Source organism: Ambystoma mexicanum, chromosome 10 (genome assembly GCF_040938575.1).
Source record: "Ambystoma mexicanum isolate Mex_15411 chromosome 10, UKY_AmexF1_1, whole genome shotgun sequence".
NCBI classification, from domain to species: domain Eukaryota; kingdom Metazoa; phylum Chordata; class Amphibia; order Caudata; family Ambystomatidae; genus Ambystoma; species Ambystoma mexicanum.
Window position 1 is genome coordinate 40,730,525 of NC_090932.1, and position 20,005 is coordinate 40,750,529.

The window sequence follows — 20,005 nt, forward strand, 5'->3', positions numbered from 1 at the left end:
ATGGAGCATTGCGGAAAATAAGTTAAGTGAGGGGGTTTTGGGAGGTTGTTGAATGAGTTTTGATCGATCGATCGATTTAGAAAGACTGATTAACTGAATTTAATCAGTCTTTCTAAATCTATCATAAATGTGGGAGGAAAATATTGATTGTGAATGTCACTTAGTACCTATTCTATCAGAACTGAATAGGTAAGATGGCGGAAGGGTACTGCTTAAAATCGCAAAAGGAAGGCACATTTGCAAAATTAATAAGACACAATATTGTCTGAAATTGACAAAAAGATCTTTGTTAGCTTTATATCAACAGCGACAAGGAGCTCATTTTACTGTGCAGGCAGAGGACCTCCAAACATACCTATGTGACTGGGGATGTGCATAAGACCTCTAGAAGAAAATTGAAGCATAATGAATCGTAGAATGGAATAAAAAAGCTACAGTTCGATATGCAGAATGCTAGGCAATAGCTCCCCCATTCCCCAGAGGTAGCTCCTGCTCAATACAATTTTATTTTTTATCACTGCACAGGATGTATGAAAACTATTCTTTATTACCACAACCATGTTGGATGCCGGGTATGAACTAAAAAAAAAGATCATAAAGGACATTAGGTCGACAGACGTTTCACCCTACTGCAGTGGTTTGCAACATTTTTCTTTCAAGAGGTTTTGGACTACAACTCCAATCGGCCTAAGCCAGCAGTCAAAAGTGTGGGATGATGGAAGCCCCATTTCAGAACATCAAGGCAGGTTCCAGACCGCTGCCCTACTGGAAGCATCCTATTCCTGTCCAACTGTTTGCTCTTCCTATCCAATAACAAAATCTGCCAGATGTAGAAACAAACTGAAAAGGGTCAGGAAAGAAGGTTGAACTGGTGACTGGGTTCGCAGCCGCCACCTTTGAAATCAATGCAATAAATACAAGCACCCTAGCTCTGCACACACATGATGTAGGCAATGCCACCACATCTCCCACTTCTGAACATGAAATCCAAATAGAATGCGGGCACTGCTCTGGCAAACCCACCACCAATTAGTTAATTGGATCAACAAACAGAAGCCAAAGAAGTCCCACACATTTGCCAAATCCCCAAATTGTGTGGTACAGTGCTCCAATCAGAGGTTTCTAGTTAAAGGTTGTAGTGGCCCGCAAGGCCTTAATTTGTATGTGGGTGCCATAGCTGATCACTTACCAAAACCTATGGTGGTGGTTTTACAATGAACGGGAGGGTTTCCTATTCACAACTGCAAACTCGGTTCCTGAGGGAAAAGAATTCTCAACATGTAGCTTGTAAGAAATATGTTGCTCGCAAGTTACTCGAGTCATGGAGTGAAGCCTAAGAAAGAAACACTGCAGGGATGAAACCGCAACAGCAGTATGGCTTGGCCAGGACTCAGTGGGAATGACCGCCAAACAGCCTGCTCTGACAGATACCTAGTTAAGGAGGCACCACAGTGTAGACTGATAGAGCAAAAGTGGTCTGTGCTCTACCACTGTGTGGTTGGACGGGTTTGCACTGCACAGGGAGTATGGAAGATGACTGGTAAGGCTAAGGATTAGGCAGGTCCCATGAGAACTACAGTACAGCGGTTGAAACCAGATGTAACAGTCATCTAATAGTGCGCACACACTACCTGGCAAAAGTAGAACATTAGTTCGAAACTAAAGAGAAACAGAGGCACAGAAACCAGGCGGGCCTGGCAATGCTGCAGTATTACACCAATGAAGCCAAACCTACTGGCCCAGCCCCGCTCTGCAACACTACAGGCACCACAAAAGAAGCGACAGCTGGCTGGAGCACATACGCAATCTGGCAGCAACTGTTGCAACCAACTGTCATGGTCATGAAGTTAGGGACACAGGCATGCAGGGGTCGCATGCACAGGAGACCTGGGTGGACACTGTACTGGCACCAGGCTCATGAACAAAAGTAAACAAGAACATCCATTTAACACCAAAAAGCTTTTATTATGGACATGGCACATCAGATGGATTAACCTTGAACATTCCATCCATTAAGCAGGATGCATTAGCCTTGAACATTCCATCCATTAAGCGGCCCCAAGTGTATTCCTGGGTGTGGCTGCTAATGGTTTGCCTTTGAACGTGCTCACTCTCTAGGAGTGGCAGGGTGTGGCTGGTAAGCCGGCCCTAATGGGCATGCTCACGATCTCAGCTATGCCTCGATCCTCAAAACAGATGCTTTGCGTTATCCTGCACTTGCAAGCAGCATAACGCTCACCGTCGCATGAGGTCAGACTTACCTTTGAAGATCCTGCTTCCTGCCAGCATACTTACCAACTGGGGGAAGCTGTTCTTACCTGTACATCTCTTCGGCGAACCAAGTATTCATCTTTACGGAACGCTGAAATATTTATCTTGGCACCGCAGCGCGTCACACTCCATCGTCGACAGCAGCGCCTGCAAAGAAAAACAGAAGACAAGGTTAGACATCGAAAAAACAGTCAGTTTAAGGTTGCGCTTCACCAGACTTCGCGCTTGCCTTAAACCATCACTTACCTGCTGTCGAACACTGCAATAGCATCCATCTTCCATCCGGCCGCGTCTCGCAGCTGTATTGAGGCAGCATTTCAAACTAAAGGAAGAAAACAGAAGAGACATTAATGCGGGCATAAATAGGAGCAACATATAAAGACATTAAACAGAACGAACAGCATCACAGGAGCTCAAGAAAGACTTACCAATTAGAAGGAGAAACAGTCGCAGCTGGACTGGACTAAACCTTATCAGGGATCAGTGAAGGAACTAGATCCCATTCGACGCTCCCCTGCCAGAAGTAGTAGGACGGAGAGCTTATCTTCCATAATTCACAGGTGAGCTTTATGGGCCGGCGTATGCTCACAGAAATCGTACTTTGGGGTGAAGGGTTTGAGAGGTACAACAATCACAGAAAGACGCACTCACGCATTTATTTCCACGCAGGAGCAGTATCCCCACGTACCACCTCTCACAGCTTTTCTACTGAGGGAGAGGCCTGAAGGGGGTGATTCAAGTTCAGGGAGGGCTGCAACCGTGCCCCAATGCCTCCGCAGAGACCTGGCGAGCGTAACACCAACGTAGCCTTCACCTGTTGTGCGCACATAGGGTGCAATGGGGTTATTGGCAGAAGATTGGCAAGAGCAAAAATTGGTGCAATGCATGCCGACTTGTCCACATGATCCAAATGGGTTATTGTGAATAAATTGTCATCTTTTAGATAATTCGCTCAGCTGGCAAGGAAACTAATGGGCAAGACAACTGAACATGCCCATGTTTTTTTCCTGGTAAAAATGGTCATCTGTTCCTTTGTACAGCTGGCAAGTAAGTAAGCAGTATGCATACCCAACTTTCCTTTATTACATAATTTGCATAGGACAAATTGTGTACAGGTTAGGTTTGTGTTTGATGTGGCCATGCACAATATTTTTCAGAAACGTCCCATGCTTATTAGAGTGCACTGGTGAAAAAATGATGGTTGTCCGATACTTTTCTCTTCGATCACATGAAAAATGGGTCACATGAAAAATGAACAAACGGGCCAATGTATACCAAGGTGTCCATGATGGATAAGGAACAAGTTACTTACCTGTAACTGTTGTTCTCCAGCATGGGTCTGGCATGGATTCACATGCTCATGAATATTCCCTGTCGACAGGCTGAGAATCCTTGGTAAAGAAAAATCAGTATCAGTTTCGCTTCTGATCTGTCTTTCGTAGTAGTAACCAATCACTGATCTCTGGGTCATACTGACCACAGCCAATGACTGCCATCTCCCTAACCCCGCCTCTGGCAGCCATTTGGTAGCACGTGAAGTGGCAGTATGACCAAGTGAAGAGCCGCAGAGGGGTAGGCGGGAGGGTTCGCATGTGAATCCATGCCAGACCCATGCTGGAGAACAACAGTTACAGGTAAGTAACTTGTTCCTTCTCCAGCATGGGGTCTGGCATGGATTCACATGCTCATGAATAAAAGAATACATAGCAGTACACACATGCACAACCACGGGAGGTGGCAAAGGCTCAACATTAAGCATTACATCCAAAACTCAACGTTAAGAATTCTTACCTCCTCACCAGGCTCACCTTAGGCGACAGGTTGCGCAGCACCGCTTGGCCGACCCTGGACTCCTCCCTGGAATCCCGATCGACGCAGTAGAATTTCGTGAAGGTGTGCGTCGACCTCCATGTAGCAGCCCTGCAGATTTCCAGCAAGGGCACACCAGATAGGAACGCCTTGGTAGCTGCGATCGCTCTGGTGGAATGGGCTCTCGGACGGCCAGGCAGCGGTCAGTTTGCCAACTGATGACAGTACATGATACAGCCGGAGATCCATCTGGAAATGGAAGCCTTTGAGAGAGCCTTCCCCTGATTGACAGGTCCAAAGTTCACAAAAAGTTGTGACGTCTTCCGAAAACTCTTCATGCGGTCCACGTAGAACTTCAGCGCTCTAGCCACATCCAGCGAGTGCAAAGTCCTTTCAGCCGACTACGAAGGCGACGGGAAGAAAACAGGTAACACCAAGGGTTCGTTGAGGTGGAAGTCCGACGGCACCTTGGGCATGAAGGAGGGGTGCGTCCTGAGCACTACACCCTCGTGTCGTGAAAAGTCAAGTACAGGGGCTTGCAGGAAAGGGCCTGGATCTCTCCCACCCGTCGTGCGGAGGTGAAGATCCTCACCACCTTGCACTTGAGGGACGGAAGAAAGGACCTGAGGGCCCAAAACACGGCACAGAGTTCCAGGACGTTGATATGGAGGGACTTCTCCGTCGGCAGCCAAAGGCCTCTCGCGTGCAGATTTTCGGTGTGCGCTCCCCACCCTTCCAGGGAGGCATCGGTGGTCACTGTCTTCTGGTGGTCCGGGGTCTGGAAGTCCATGCCCGCCATCAGATGCGCGCGGGTGCCCCACCACCGGATCGCTCATCGGAAGCTCTTGTCGAGTGTGATCCCGTCCTCGAAGCTGCCCGTCTGGATCCAGCTAGCGTCCAGGAACTCCTGTAACGGGCGCATCCGAAGCCTGCACAGGCGGATGAGATAAATGCAAGAAGACATCATTCCGAGGAGGGACTTGATGGACCTCACCTTGGCCGCGTCCGCAACCAGCATCCACTGCACCTTGCCCAAGATGGCCCTCGTCCTTTCCTCCGACAGAGGCCAGAAGCGCCACTGTGTCGAGCTTCGCTCCCAGAAACAGTGCGTCTTGAGCGGGCACCAGGTGGGACTTGGCGTAGTTTATGGAGAATCCCAGGTCCATGAGTAGTTGGACGGTCCTCGCCGTGTGCTCCGCGGCGAGCTCCTTTGTCTTTCTCGGATGAGCCACTCGTCCAGGTAGGGGTAGACATGGATCCCGCGCCGCCACCGGTGCGAGGCACTTGGTGAACACCCTGGGTGCCGACCTCAATCCGAAGGGAAGGGCTCTGAACTGGTAGTGACGCCCTTGGACCACGAATCTGAGAAACTTTCGGTGTCCCTTTAGGATGGGGATATGGAAGTAGGCATCCTCCAAATCCAACGCCGACAGGAAATCGCCCTCCTCCAGTTGACCCAGGACGTGGTGGAGGGTGACCATCCGGAACTTCTGTGCCTTGATGAATTTGTTCAGTCGTCGTAGGTCCAGGATGGGACGCCATCCTCCCGTCTTCTTCACAAGGAAGTATCTTGAGTAAACTCCGGAGCCCCGAAGCCTCTTTGGGACGAGCTCGATGGCGCCTTTCTTGAGCATCGCCTTTACCTCCAAGAGAAGTTGAGGGACGTGATGTTCCTTCCTGGCCACGGGGGGGATGCGCAGGCACTTCTTTAGAAACTCGAGCATGTGACCCTGGGCCAGGGCGTCCAGCACCCAACTGTTGGTGGAGATGGACTCCCACACTCTGACGAAGCTCGCCAGCCGGCCTCCCACCGGGGTGCTTCGGTGGGGGCCCGACCCCACGGCCGGTTCAGTCCTGCTTCGAGGCTTTGCCGCCTTGTCCTCCTTGGTGACGACGGTGGGGTCCGCCCGACTTGCCTCGTCCCCTGTAGGCTTCCTGTGACGACGAACGGGCCGCTTGACGAGAGGTGGAAAATCCGCCGCCGGAACCTTTGGAGGCACCCTGCTTGCCTCCGCCGCTCCGAAAGGGCGGCCGTCGTTGCTGGAGGACACCAAGAGCCCGGGCAGTCTCCGTGTCCGTCTTGATGGCTTGTAGGGAATCGTCCACTGTTTTCCCAAACAGGTTGCTCCCGTCGAACGGCATGTCCAAGACTCTGGTCTGCACGTCCTGACGGAAGTCAGTTGCCTCGAGCCATCCACGCCGTCTAAGGCACACGCCGTTGCCCAACTGGCGAAATCCAGTGTCAGCAATGTCCGTCGCTATCGTAGTGGCGTGGTCCGACGCCACTTCTTCCTGCAAGATCTCTAGGGCCTCCGCCCTCTTGTCTGGTAGGAAATCCAGCAGGGGGGCGATTTTGTACCACAACTCCCTGTCGTAGCGGGCTAAGATAGCCAAGGCATTAGCAGCCTTAATCGTCGTCGCTGCCGATGAGATGACTCTGCGCCCCATTGTGTCCAACTTCTTTCCCTCGCCGTCCGGCGGGGAGGTTGACGTAGAGGCCGAGGCCCTCCCCGCTTTCTTCCTGGCCGCCGCGGAGACGACCGAGTCCGGGGTCGGCTGTGCCCGAAGGCACAAGGGGGGCCGCGTCCGGGACCCGGTACTTCTTCTCGTACCGATCCCTTCTCGCAGGCGTTGTGGATGGGTTCTTGAGGAGGGCGAGACCCTCATCCCAGATATCGTCCAGTAGAGGTACAGCGAGGACCGTCTTCCTCTTGGTCTCGCGCCGTTGATAAAGGAAACCTTCCTCCTTCTCTTCCGGGCAGAGCTGAAAAAGCTCGGATGCCCTGGCGATCATGGCATGAAACGATCCAATCTCGTTGGGCGGGGAAGCCCAGGGAGGAGGGGACGACGGGAGATCCTCGTCGTAAACCTCGTCGTCTGTGCCCGTCGCGGCCGTGTCAGTCCCCGTATCATCCCCACGGGTCGTGGACGGGGAGGAGGGCTGAGCAGGGCGCAATGGTTGAAAAGGAGGTGGAGGATGAATCCTTCTCTTAGGAGGAGGGCTCCCAGAAGGGCCTGGCTCCGGGTCCCCCGTCGGGAGAGGGTCCTCCGTTGGTGGTAACGGCAATCTCGTCCTTATCTCCGAGCATAAGGACTGTATAGCCAACAAAATGGCCACCGAGTTGTCTTGCGGCACTGGTTGAGGGGAGTCCGACGGGCGTTGAGGAGCCCCGTCGGCACCCTCGACGTTCTCGTCGTCTCCTACGTCGGGGTCACTCCCGACGGGCTGGTCTTCTTCCACGCCAACGCCGTGGCTTAAGACTTCGATCAGCTCCTCCTCAGAGGTTGAGGCCGAATCCACGACGACCTCCTGTCGATGGGCATGAAAGAGGACTCCCTCCGCGGTGGCAGGGAGACCCTGGGCCCCGAGGTCGCCACCACTGGTGTAGCCTCCACAGGCTGAGCCAGGGCCGCCGCGAATGTCTCGATAGAGGCCTTGGCCGGATGGATTAAGGCTTTCACCACCTTAGGTGCGCTCACCACCTTCTCCTTGGGGGGAGGGTCATCGCCTCGCTCCCCCTCCGATGGGGCCTTCGAGCTCGACCGGGGTCTCTCCAGGAGTTTCGCCGGGTGCTCGGCCTTCTTCTTACCCGAGCCAGAGCGTTGGCTCGTGGTTGATGGCGCCGGGGAGGATGCGCCCTGCCTGGCACCCGTAGAGCCCGTCCGTTCGGCGCTCCCGGTGCCAGCGGACTCGCAGTGCTTAGCCTTCTGTTGGACCCCCGTCGCCGGGGCGCCCTCAAAGGTCTTAGAAGACCGCTCAGACTTCTTCTCGCCTGACGGGCTCTTCCCTTCCAGCCAGGTGAGACGCAGATGGCGGTCCTTCATGGTCCGCTCCGACATATTGCCGCAAAACGCACAGTCCTTCTCCACGTGCGTCTTGTTCTCATGCAGGCAGTATAGGCAAAGGGAGTGTTCGTCCTCCTTAAAGACATTCTGAAGCTGGCATCCAGGGCAGACCCTGAACAGCTTTCCGGGCGTCGAGCTTCCCTTCTCCTGGGCCATGATCGAGATGGGCCTGAGAAACTTCTGGGGTCCTCCAAAAGCGTGGCTCGACAAAGTCTTCACCCTTGAGGGGCGTAGAAGAATCCGACACGGGTCCCCGTTGATCGGATAAAGAAACGGTGGAGCTTGAGGCTCTTTTGACCGAAAGAGAACATTTTCCTAGGAAAAAACGCGAAAAAAGCGCTAAAGCTCGAGAGCAATAGCACGAGGATCCCAACACTTGAACGTGCGGTAAAAATCTGAAGATGGCTGCCAGAGGCGGGGCTTAGGGAGATGGCAGTCATTGGCTGTGGTCAGTATGACGCAGAGATCAGTGATTGGTTACATCTACGAAAGACAGATCAGAAACGAAACGGATACTGATTTTTCTTTACCGAGGATTCCCAGCCTGACGACGGGGAATATTCATGAGCATGTGAATCCATGCCAGACCCCATGCTGGAGAAATGTACAAACTTTACGATTACAATCCAATTAAACTAGTTATTATGACATGCATTACTTACTGTAAAAGCATTTGATGGTTGTATCTGCTTAGATTCACATGCTATGGTCCGGCATCCAGTGGTAACCGCAGATTATTGCATCTTGTCTTTTGAGAATCGAAAGGGGACGTCGACATGGGCGTGCCTGTAACACTATCGCTGCGTGACGTGTAGTTTACCCAAAATCCCTCACGCGTTGAGGTCCCTCCGATTGTATTTATCTGCAAGAGGGAGCCTTGCAACTATCGTGAGTGAGTACAGAAAAGAGAAAGTAGTAAGACATCCATGTTCCTTCCATCCAAGCGGGGAGGAAGGGTGGGCACATGTGAATCTAAGCAGATACAACCATCAGAAAAGCATGTACAGTAAGTCATGCATGTCTTCTGATGTCTGTTAATCTGCTTAGAATCACATGCTGTGCATAGACTAGCGAGCAAAGATGTCTTAGTACTGCCTGTCCCACCTGAGAATTAGACCTAGAATGAGTGTCTAGGCAATAGTGTTTTGTAGAGGAGTGCACAGAACTCCAGGATGCCGCTTTGCAAATAGATTCAAGGGGAACATTTGCAATGAATGCTATGGACGCCCCAGTGCCTCGAGTGGAATGTGCTCTAGGCTTGAAGGGCAGTTCTCTCTTAGCAAGATTGTAGCAGAGTAATGCATTTGATAATCCATCTAGAGATAGTGAATTTGGAGACTGCATCTCCTCTTCCTGCCGCCACCGAAACGAAAAACTGATTAGTCTTTGTAAGTGGTCAAGCTCTTTCCATGTAGAACAGGACAGCTCTGCGTACATCCAGTGTGTGCAGGGTTCTTTCTCCCAGGCTTGAAAGATTTTGAAAGAACATTGGTAGTTCTATTGACTGGTAAACATGGAACTTTGAAATGAATTTAGGGGCAAATCTAGGGTGAGTGCTCAGAACCACCTTGTCCTTGTGAACTATTACTAAGCGATCTAGGATCGAGAGCGCTTGTAGTTCACTTACCCTCCTGATGGAGGTAATAGCTATTAAAAAAGCAGTCTTAAGGGTGAGGTCTTTAAGACTTGCTTTGTGCATGGGCTCGACCTAGTCAACACCACGTTTAGGTCCCATCCTGGAGCGGAGTTAGAAATGGGAGGGTGAATTCTTTTCACTCCCTCCATGAAAGCTTCAATAACTGTTATCTTCCACCATGACACTTTGTTGTGATGTTGTGTAAGATGAAAGGTGCAGCTAGATTTTGAAGAATGTTTAAAGCGCACCAGAGAGTGAACCATATTCGGGCGCAGACGGCAACTAGAGTTTAACATTAAACGGCTGGAGGAACGAATTAACATTGCAGTTCTAAATCCGTCAATTTCCATCTTTAGTTAAATAGGAACGTTTTCAGTTTCTTCCTAAATAAATCAAGGGTTTCACACATTCTAATTTCTAATGGAAGTTTATTCCAAACTCTGGGGCCAGATGCTCCGAAGCTTCTGTCTCCTCTCGATACAAACTTTGTTCGTGGGCTACAGATGAGGCATTTATCCTCTGAACGTAGATTCCTTTTGGGGTGATATGGTATAATCTTATCAGCCAAATACCCAGGCGCTAGCCCCTTCAAACATTTGAAAACCAAACATGCAGTCTTGAATTTGACTCTGTCATCCACCCTCAACCAATGTATGGATCTCCGCATTGATGAAACGTGATCCCGTTTCCTAAGATTCCCAATTACTCTGATTACTGCATTCTGTGCTCTCTGCAGTCTGTCCATTTGTTTTTTGGGATACCTGCTAACAAACTGTTGCAGTAATCCAAATGGGGGTTGGTCATTGCCCCCACTAAAGCCGCCCTATCTTCTGTTGGAATGTAGGGTAATATACTCCGTAGTGAGCGCAGTGCGGGGTAAATTGTTTTTACTTTTGCTCCCACCTGACTCACTCCCTAGATTCTCCTGCCATCAGCAGCCTAAATTCTTTACTTTTTTTTAGCATACTGTAATTGTTCACCTAGAATCAATGGTGGAGGATTTTGTCTTTCCTGTGACCTTTTACTTTTAGGATCAAACAGTATGATTTCTGTTTTTGCCGCATTGAACTCTAACTGATTGTTAGTCATCCACTCCTTGAGTTCTTCCATGCATTGATTTATTCGTTCGAAGGCATCCTGAGGTTCTATATATATCTGTGTGTCATCAGCATATGAATGCAACAGCAGGCCATACTTTTTAAATATTCTAAAAACTGGTCGAAAATACAAATTGAAGATGAGGGGATAGGGAGGAGCCCTGGGGCAACCCACATTCCAGCTCCACCATCTGGGAAGTAAATCCATCTAGTATAACTCTTTGTGATCTGTCTTTAAGAAATGATGCAAACCATCTCACTACTTCCTTAGATGCTTTTCCCACTTCCCCAATACGTTGAACCATTATCTGGTGGTTCACGGTATCAAAAGCCGCGGACAGGTCCAGCATCAACAGAACTGTTGATCTCCCCTCGTCCGCTGCTTTGAGTAAGTCATGTACAGCTAACAGAGCTAACTCTGTACCATGTTTAGGGCGAAATCCTGACTGGAGATTATCTAACTGTTCTTCCTTATCTACAGTATGCTTGGAACTGGGAACAAGCCACTTTTTCCAGGATTTTAGTTGGCCGCATCAGATTTGCCACTGGCCGATAGTTCATTATTTCCGGATCTAAATTGGCTTTCTTTAGCAGTGGTTTTATTAGCACCTTTTTTAGGGCTTTAGGCACCTGAGAGTCTTGAAAAGACTTATTCACAAAGGTTTTTATAAATGGTGTAAGCTCTTTTGCTAGCTGTTTAGCGGCATATGCTGGTTTCCCACAAGAAAGATCATTAGTGGGTTTTAATTGACTCAACAGCGTACAAATCACCTTTTCATCGACCATTTGAAACTGAAAGGCAGTCTCTCCCTGTATTGTGTTCTCCTGTTCTTTTTCCTCCTCCATCTCCTTCTCATGTTTTGGGGGCCTTCCTTGTTCTATATTTTCTAAAATCGTAATTATCTTTTCTTTAAAAAAAGTATTAAATGTATCTGCTTGTTCCTGTGATGCGGCTGTATTCACATCTAAACAAGATGGTTTACTAAATCTTGTAACCGCTTCGAAAATGGCCTTCGATTGGTTACCAGCTTGCTTAATTTCTTTATGTAAGAAATCACGTTTAGCTAAAAATAAACGTGGTTTTGTATATTTTCAGAGTTGCCTTTGCTCTATCAGCATCATCATCAGTCTTTGAATATCTCCAGGTATTGTTAGCCTTGCGAAGTTGTTTCCGCAACAATGCAAGTTCTGGACCAAACCAACTAGATTTTAGTTTTTTTTCCGTTTCAGGGGAGCAGATTTGTTGCAAATGTCCTCCAATATCTCCATACCTTTATCAAAAAATTCCTCACAAGTCAATGTAGAATCCATTCCTTCCAATTTATTCTGCACTTCTCCCCCTGGAATTTTATCCAGGTTGGCGACAGCACGTTTCCACATTGGTGGCATTTCTCTACCTCTCCCTTTTTGTGGCTCCTTACTGGAGAACACGAAGGACTGAATATAATGGTCTGACCATAATATTGGGCAGGTTTCTTTAAAGGTTACAATTTGTCCCCTAGTTGCCAACATATCAAGACAGTGTCCTTTGTTATGTGATGGTGCGGTAGTAAGCACTATCAATCCATAGTTATCCAGAATTTCTCCCAAAGCCATTGCATCTGGGTTAATTAACCTCTCCACCCAGATATTCCAATCTCCAAGACAAAGCAGTTCCTTATATTTGTTCCCAGTTGTGGTCAAATATAGGTCCAATAATTCCAGGAAATTACCTAATGGTCCTGGAGGCCTATAGCCTAGCATCACTTTTATAAAAGTAGAATGTGACATGGTGATAGTAAAGTCTACCAAAGCTAGGTGTACCTTTATGGAGTTGAAGACCAGGCCTGAGTCAAGTAAATGAGTTAGGTATAACATGTGTGTGTGGGAGAGCAGTTAATTGGATTAATGTTCTTAGAGCGTTGCACCATATGACAAACTGTCACTATTTACTGGAATAGCAGTATCTGGTGTTTGGCTTTCTTGTTTCCCTGAGAATGTCCATACATCTAAGGGGGTTGTAGGTGTCCAAACTCTGACCTCAGGAGCCAGGCCACCAAGTTCAGTGTCTGCGGGCATGGGTGAAGTCTCCCCTCTGTCTTGCGACATGTTGTATGGGCAAGGCAGTTTGACTGGAGGAGATAGGGACAGCTCCATCAGATGAGCAAACCAGGGTTGGCGGGCCCACATGGGGGCCAGCAGTGTCATTGTGACTGGTTCCTGGTGCATCTTGTGCACAATCTTGCTGAGAAGAGGAGTCGGGGGCATAGACAAATCTCCCTGACCATGTTATCCATAGTCCGTTCCCCTTGGAGTGGTTCTGCGGGTACCTGGAGGCGTAATCTTGGCATTGAGCGTTCTCCAGAGTTGCGAACAGATCCAACTCTGGGAATCTCTGCTGAGTACGTCTGCCAGAAGATTGAGTTCCCCTGGAACATGTGATAGTAGGAACATGTGTTTGAGAGCCCACTTTCAAATGTTCTGGGACAGTTTTGACAGCCCTGGAGAATGAGTGCCCCCTTGTTTGTTCAGATAGTACATGGCCGTGGTGCTGTCTGTGAGGAGGAGGATCGTCTTCCCCTGCAGTTGTGTCTGGAAAGCTTTAGTGCTTTGAACACTGCCAACCGCTCCAACAGGTTTATGTGGTTGGATGCCATGTCTGACAACCACGCTCTGTGCGCTGTTTGTTGAAGCAGGTGAGCTCCCCACCCTGTAAGAGACGCGTCTGTGGTTAGAGTGGCTTCCACTGCGGGGGTGGTAAAGGATTTCCCTTTGAAGAGGTTCTCCCTCGATCGCCACTGCAGCGAGAAAAAGAAGGCTGGCGAGACGACTACTAGATCGTCCCACTGTCCGCTGGCCTGACACCACTGGCTGTTGAGCCACTCTTGCATTGGACGAAGGCGGGCGTGAGGAACCAAGTAGATACACAACGCCATCATTCCTAGCAGTCGCATAGCCTTGGATACAGTCACCTCTCGACTGGCTACATACGGAGGGATCTGAAACATGTTTTGGACCCTTTCATTGGAAGGGAAGACGAGGCCGTCCTTTGTTCGAATTAGAGCCCCTAGGAACTGTTTGACCTGACTGGGGTCTAGGCTGGATTTCTTCCCGTTGATCGAGAATCCCAGATTGAATAAAAGATCTATCGTCTTTTGGGTATTTGACAGACATGTTTCGTAAGAGTCCCCTGTTATGAGCCAGTCGTCGAGGTAAGGATAGACCGGGATGGATTGCCTACGCAGATGCGCTGCTGCCACCGCTAGTACTTTTGTAAATACCCTTGGTGCAGATGCTTTGCCGAAGGGTAGTATTTTGAACTGATAATGCTTGTCTTGTATCATAAACCCGAGGTATTTTCTGTGCGCTGGCAATACTGAAATATGAAAGTATGCATCTTTCATGTCCAGTGTTGCCATGTAATCCCCCTGTGTTAGCAGTGGGATTACTTCCTGCAGTGTGACCATGCAGAACTTTAGTGGCTTTACAAACTTGTTTGCTGGGCGCAGATCTAGAACAGGGCGCATGGTTAGATCCTTAATGGGTACAAGGAAGTACACTGAATAAATACCTTCTTTTACCTGTGCCAGGGGTATAATTTCTATGGCTCCTTTCTCCTGTAAAGTGTCTACTTCTTGCAGAAGAATGCGAAGATGGTCTGGTGTCAGTCTTGCTCGTGGAGGACTGAATGTTGGGGACCAGTTGAACTCTATACAGTACCCGTGGCCACGGTCTTTAGCACCTACTGGTCTGTAGTTATCTCCTCCCATGCCTGTAGAAACGATGTTAGCCGGCCCCCGACCGGGGAGGCATGGGAAGGGGCTCAAATCTTCGTGTCATTTTGAGCCCGAGGAGCCTCTGGGCATAGAGATCCGGCCTCTTCCTTTGCCACGGTGTTGACCCCTTTGGGGATACGGGGTGGTGTATTCACCATTTCCCCGTTTAGAATTCCAATTGTTTCCCAATGAGTATTGTCGCTGAGGTAAGCGTTTGCCACCAAAAAGCTGTTTGGATCCATATCCTCGTCTCGTAGATGGTCTCTGTGTGATGTGGTCCAGTGTTTTTAAGGTGTCATGCTCCTTTGAGGGCCTCATCTGCTGCTTTCCCAAACAGGTTGAATTCTTCCACGGGTTTGTTTATTAGAGACGCTTGCGTCTCTGGCTTAAATCCAGAGTTCCGCAGCTAAGCATGTCTTTTTCAGGAGTGTGCCCTGAGCCAGGGATTGAGCAGCCGTTTCTGCGGAATCCAAAGTATTCTTAAGAAAGCTCTGATTCACTTGTCTGCCTTCAGAGATAGTGGAGAGGAGAGGAGACGAGTACGTAGGGGTTTGCAAACCTCTTGTATGCCTTCCTGTAGTGAAACCCACTGCACATCGGCGTAACTGGCCAACAAGGTATGGTTGTTGGCAATGCACGGTGAGAACGCAGCTACAACCGTGATCTTTTTCCCAGGCCGTAAAGTAGTTTACCTTCCTTATCAGAGGGTGCCTCACCAGTTGACAAAGGGACCCCTGCCCGCTTTCGTGTAGTAGTCACCACTAGGGAATCTGGGGTGGAATGACTTCTGATGTAAAGACTGTCTGATGGAGAAGGGCAAAAGTTTTTCTCTTCGTGGGTTGACACCTTGTGAGAGCAGGCGTCAATAAGGATGGAGCCAAACGTTTCTTAATTGAATTAAGGAGGGGAATGGCCTGGCTGGCCGGTGGTTTCTCCTTAAGGATGTCTTCCACGAAGTCAGCTTCGGGGACCCCCTCGTCCATAGCCATCTTAATATGATCAGCTGCATTACGTAACATTACGTTAAAAGTCAATTGGTCATCCACTGGCGATGGTTGTTGCTTAGTGGGAGTGGACTGGGGAGAGTCCAGGGACAGGACATCAGGGTGTTGCTGATGCGGGGATTGCCATGGTTTGGGGTCACCTCCATCTGGGCTTTCTTCCCAGCCCTCTATGGGCTCATGCATGTCTACAGGGTTGATTAATTCTTCATTCTGGGTATCAGCATGAATGTCAACCTCTGTTAAATCGTAATTGTATATATCCTCTTCTAAAGAGGGGTCAAAAAGTCTTGGAAACTTAGCCTTGGGGTCCATAGGGCTCTCATCCCTTGGCCTCCTTGGTGTTGGTTGTTCTGAACGGGAAACAAACCTGTCCAGCCTCTCCATGCAGTTTTGAAATTGTTCTCTAGTCCAAGGACCTAGAGTGGTCTAGAGGTGGAAAAAAATGTCTTCGTGTTCACCCATTGAAAAGCGTCGAGATTTTTGTCTCATTGCCGAGAATAGTCCTTCGCCCTCAGAGAACTCCTCCTGGGGCACCGACAGAGGTGAGATGTGTCTGTGCTTCTCTTTTGACTTATGGGTGGGTTCCGGTACAACCCCCCCCCTTAGGCCATCTTTGGACCTAGACGGATCCCTGGGCCTTTCCGTGGGCCTCGGCGCACCCCGGGCCTGCCGCTTCTGAGAACGGGCAGTGTCAATCCTGGCTAAGCTGCCGGTGATGTCCTCTGCGGTGGGGAGGTTTGTGGCTTCAGCCTGCAAGGGGGTCTTTATCGCCGGTGTTGGGGCCTTGTTCTCAACGGCTGCCTTTTTCGGCAGAACCGAAACCCTATCATCGCAGGACGCCTTCTAGCGATGCGTCTAGGCGGAACCCGATATACTGGGGGTAGCGCCCTTTGTTTTCGATTGCCCGGTCGCTAGGTGCAATTGCGGCTGTGGGGAGGGCTGCCGAACCCGACGGTCGGCAGGTGCCGCCGGGGCTTCGGGTGTACCAGTTGGCGCTGAAGTCTACTTCGACCTGGCCGAAGACTGACTTGGGGTTGTGCGCTTTGTGCTGTGTACATGCTCGTCTGTCGCCGGGGTGTGACTTCCCCATAGCAGTGCCTAAGCCGTGCCTATCGGGGCCGGGGACAGAAAGCGGAACGCAAGCGTTCCGTCGAAAAGTCAACAACCTGCTGTTCGGAGGTATGCTCGTCACTCGCCGTCGTCACATTCGGTGGCTGTGGAAGCAGGACAAAATTTGGCCTTCGACATACCATAGGCCGCCCACCGCTTGACTCTACGCTCCTTTAATGTCTTAGGACGGAGGAGCTTACAAGCCGCGCATCCTTCCTCCTTGTGATCGATAGGTAAGCACTGGTTACACCGTCTGTGCCTTTCTTTCCAAGGGAATTTGCTCCTACAATTAGGGCAAAACCTAAATGGAGTCCTCTCCATAGCTGAGGATGGTTAGAGTGACGAAGATCGAGAAGGAAAGAGGAAGGAAGGGGAAAGGCATTCTCAATCTGTATAGAAATGTCCACCCCGACCCCACTCTCCCTACTGTATAGGCCGGCGGAAGGTCCGGCCACGTGGTCAGCAGCGCCGACTGGATCACGGTCCATCGAGTTCTTCAAGGTCTTCGGCGGAGGTCTGTAGCAGCCGTCGAAACAAGGAACGGATAGGGTGATATGGATATTTTATATGATTATTCGTCCAAAGGTCGATGGGACAATAAGCAAAGTCCTTGACGAGCTCTGCATCAAGGCGACCAGTATGCTGGGCGGAAAAAAATAATCGGAGGGACCTCGATGCGTGAGGGATTTTGGGTACACTACACATCACGTAGGGATAGTGTTACAGGCACACCCATATCAACGTCCTCTTTCGATTCTCGAAAGACAAGATGCAATACTCTGCGGTTACCACTGGATGTCGGAACATAAGCACAGCATGTGATTCTAAGCAGATTAACAAACATCGGAATTTACAATTAACATGACAAAAAATAAGATGCAAAGATCTAGTTAACCACCCCAAACACCATTCTGTAAAGCAGTCTTTAATGTTAAGCGGTCTTTAAATGCTCCAAGTTCTTAGCAATGTTTCTGTCCCAATGTGCATAAAACTGCACCATTTACTAATCATTTCAGGGGAAATTCCTGGGGGCGGGAGAGAACACCCAACCCTTCAGAAAAGGCCTGGTGTACTTTAAAATGTACTATTAATAGGATTAGAATCTCTGAAGTCCCAGTGAAAAGATCTATAAATACGATCAGGTTTTCATCAGTTCCACTGTTATGGTGTGCTTAAAAAAATAAAAATAAAAATAACTTTCTTTGCCATTAAAGAACATGAAACTCCTTGGGGGAGCACCCCAAAATATATTTATAGACTTCAGTTACATTAATTTAGACCGAAGAACAACTTCCTAAAGCAACACAATAACATTTCTGATCTTGCCAAACTAAAAGAATGGGGTAAGAAGGGATTGGCCAAAGACCTTTTAAAGGAGATCAGGAAAAGATCGAGAGCTCTCTTGTGGAACAAGCTGTGGCTGAAGCACTAGAGGCCACCGAGTGCACTGCTTTGCCCACATGCTCTGTGTTCAAGGGCTGCAACACCAGGTTATGCCAAACCAACCATGTAAACTTGTTCGCAGAATGGAAAAGGGTACAGAACGAGCAAGTCACTGCAGTAAGGATTGTGGGGTGAGCGGAGTAGATGCAGCAAACTGAACCTTTATGTATTGCCTTTCTGATTTAATGTACAAACGGAAAAACGCAAATTTTTATACAATTAACTTTTAATCCTTTGCTTCCATCTTTGCAGGTGCAATGGTGCAAGCATCAAGAGTTTAACAAGGGGCCTGAAAGCCTTCTCGGGTAACGTACGTGACCAAGTCCTCCGCCAACATCACTTTGTAATTCGGGCACATTGTACTGGCACATCAGGGTTTTATCCTGGATACCTCGCAATTCATTTGATATTTTAAAAAGTAGATTTGCCACACTTAAGATCAGTTTCCAGTGCAATTTCTATTGTTCGTTTGTCAATTGTTTAATGTGGGCTCATAGTCCCAATTATGGTCAGCCGACACATGTTTCGACCGTGTAGGTCTTTATCAAGGCAGGTGGTTAGATGTAGATGTCCAAATTGGGGTTGGGTAGTGACGAGTGGTCAGTCCTGTGGATGACAGCTGGGCTTGAGTCGTGCCCTTAATCCGATGTGAACGCATACGTGTGTTTCGTCCCATTGTCCGTATTGAATACAGACACTCGTCACTACCCAACCCCAATTGGGGCATCTACATCTAACCACCTGCCTTGATAAAGACGTACGCAGTCGAAACACGTGTCGGCTGACCATAATGGGACTATGAGCCCACGTGAAACAATTGACAAACGAACAATAAAAATTGCACTGGAAACTGATCTTAAGTGTGGCAAATCCACATTTTAAAATATCAAATGAATTGTGAGGTATCCAGGATAAAACCCTGATCATCCAATAAAAGCGGTGTGGGCCTCACCTCAAATCCATCCTGTGATCTGGCAGATAATTAAAAAGGACACCACACCAAGCTTCGGAGCTCAGCAAGGACGGTCATTCCTAGGGCCCCATTACGAATACTTGTACTGGCACAGTTTGCAGCTTTCACTTTTTGGACCCAAGGAACTTCTCTAGAGGATGAGTGTTTCTTTTGGAGAGGAGGCTGGGGTATCGATTTCGAAAAACAAGAACACATGGAAGTAAACGCATACATATTGACAACGCAATCTACAAGGGCCACAGATACTGGAGACAGGCGACAGGCAGGTAAGCAGTGCACAAACTGCCACACGATGCACGGAATGAGGCTTCAGAAGGAGAATCGAGGCCCAGCCTTGGCAGAGTGACAAGCAAACACCAAATTATACGTCCAAGTCACGTGGGAAGAATAGAAAGTGAAAAAGTATGCATGTCAGGTTACACATGATCTGTGAATCGAAAGAGTAAATAGGATTGTTCCAAACATTTTAATGATTTGTATGTGGCCAAGCGGATTGCAACCTAGCCAGGACACAGATCCTGGATACAAGAGAAACCTTTGACGTGCATTTGGAAATTACCCAAATAGAGTCAGGTCATACAATTGCATAAAGTAACCATTTTGCTGGGTATGATGTTACAGTTGAAAAGACAACGTGTTTATTGCACTAACAGAAGAGTCAGGGCTCTTCTATATTTTATTTTTACTCACCCACGGTTGGTCACTTGGGTCACAGTCATGCATTCTAATGCAATCCATGCTAATTTCGATTTTGCTGGCTGGGCCATTTTCGCTGGGGTCACTTGTAAAATTCAAGTCAATTGGTTGGACAGAATGAATCTGCCTGTGGGGGAAAAATGAAAACACAAAATAGTGTGACTCACCCGATGAGCTTTTTCCAAATGGTCTTTCCGATTGAGAATAATATAGTATAATTAGCATCCAATCAAACATTCTGCATTGCTGAGCCAATTAAGTACAAGTATTTCCCTGAAACGCTGGCCACCATCGTTTGGTATCTGGCCAGAACTGCTCGATCCTGCCCAGCTGGGCCAAACAAAAGGCTCTGGGCTTCCGGCCAA

The 20,005-nt window shown here is 48.8% G+C and overlaps 1 protein-coding gene across 4 annotated transcripts in view; it reads right to left on the minus strand.

The window, feature by feature from the left end:
* Nucleotides 1-20,005, minus strand: part of TP63 (tumor protein p63) — a 1,032,286-nt gene that overhangs the window by 759,866 nt on the left and 252,415 nt on the right. For all 4 annotated transcript variants that reach the window (XM_069617458.1, XM_069617457.1, XM_069617461.1 and 1 more), the window contains one exon: nt 19,635-19,767. In XM_069617458.1, coding sequence (XP_069473559.1) covers nt 19,635-19,767 — 133 coding nt within the window. The remainder of the gene's footprint in view (nt 1-19,634; nt 19,768-20,005) is intronic.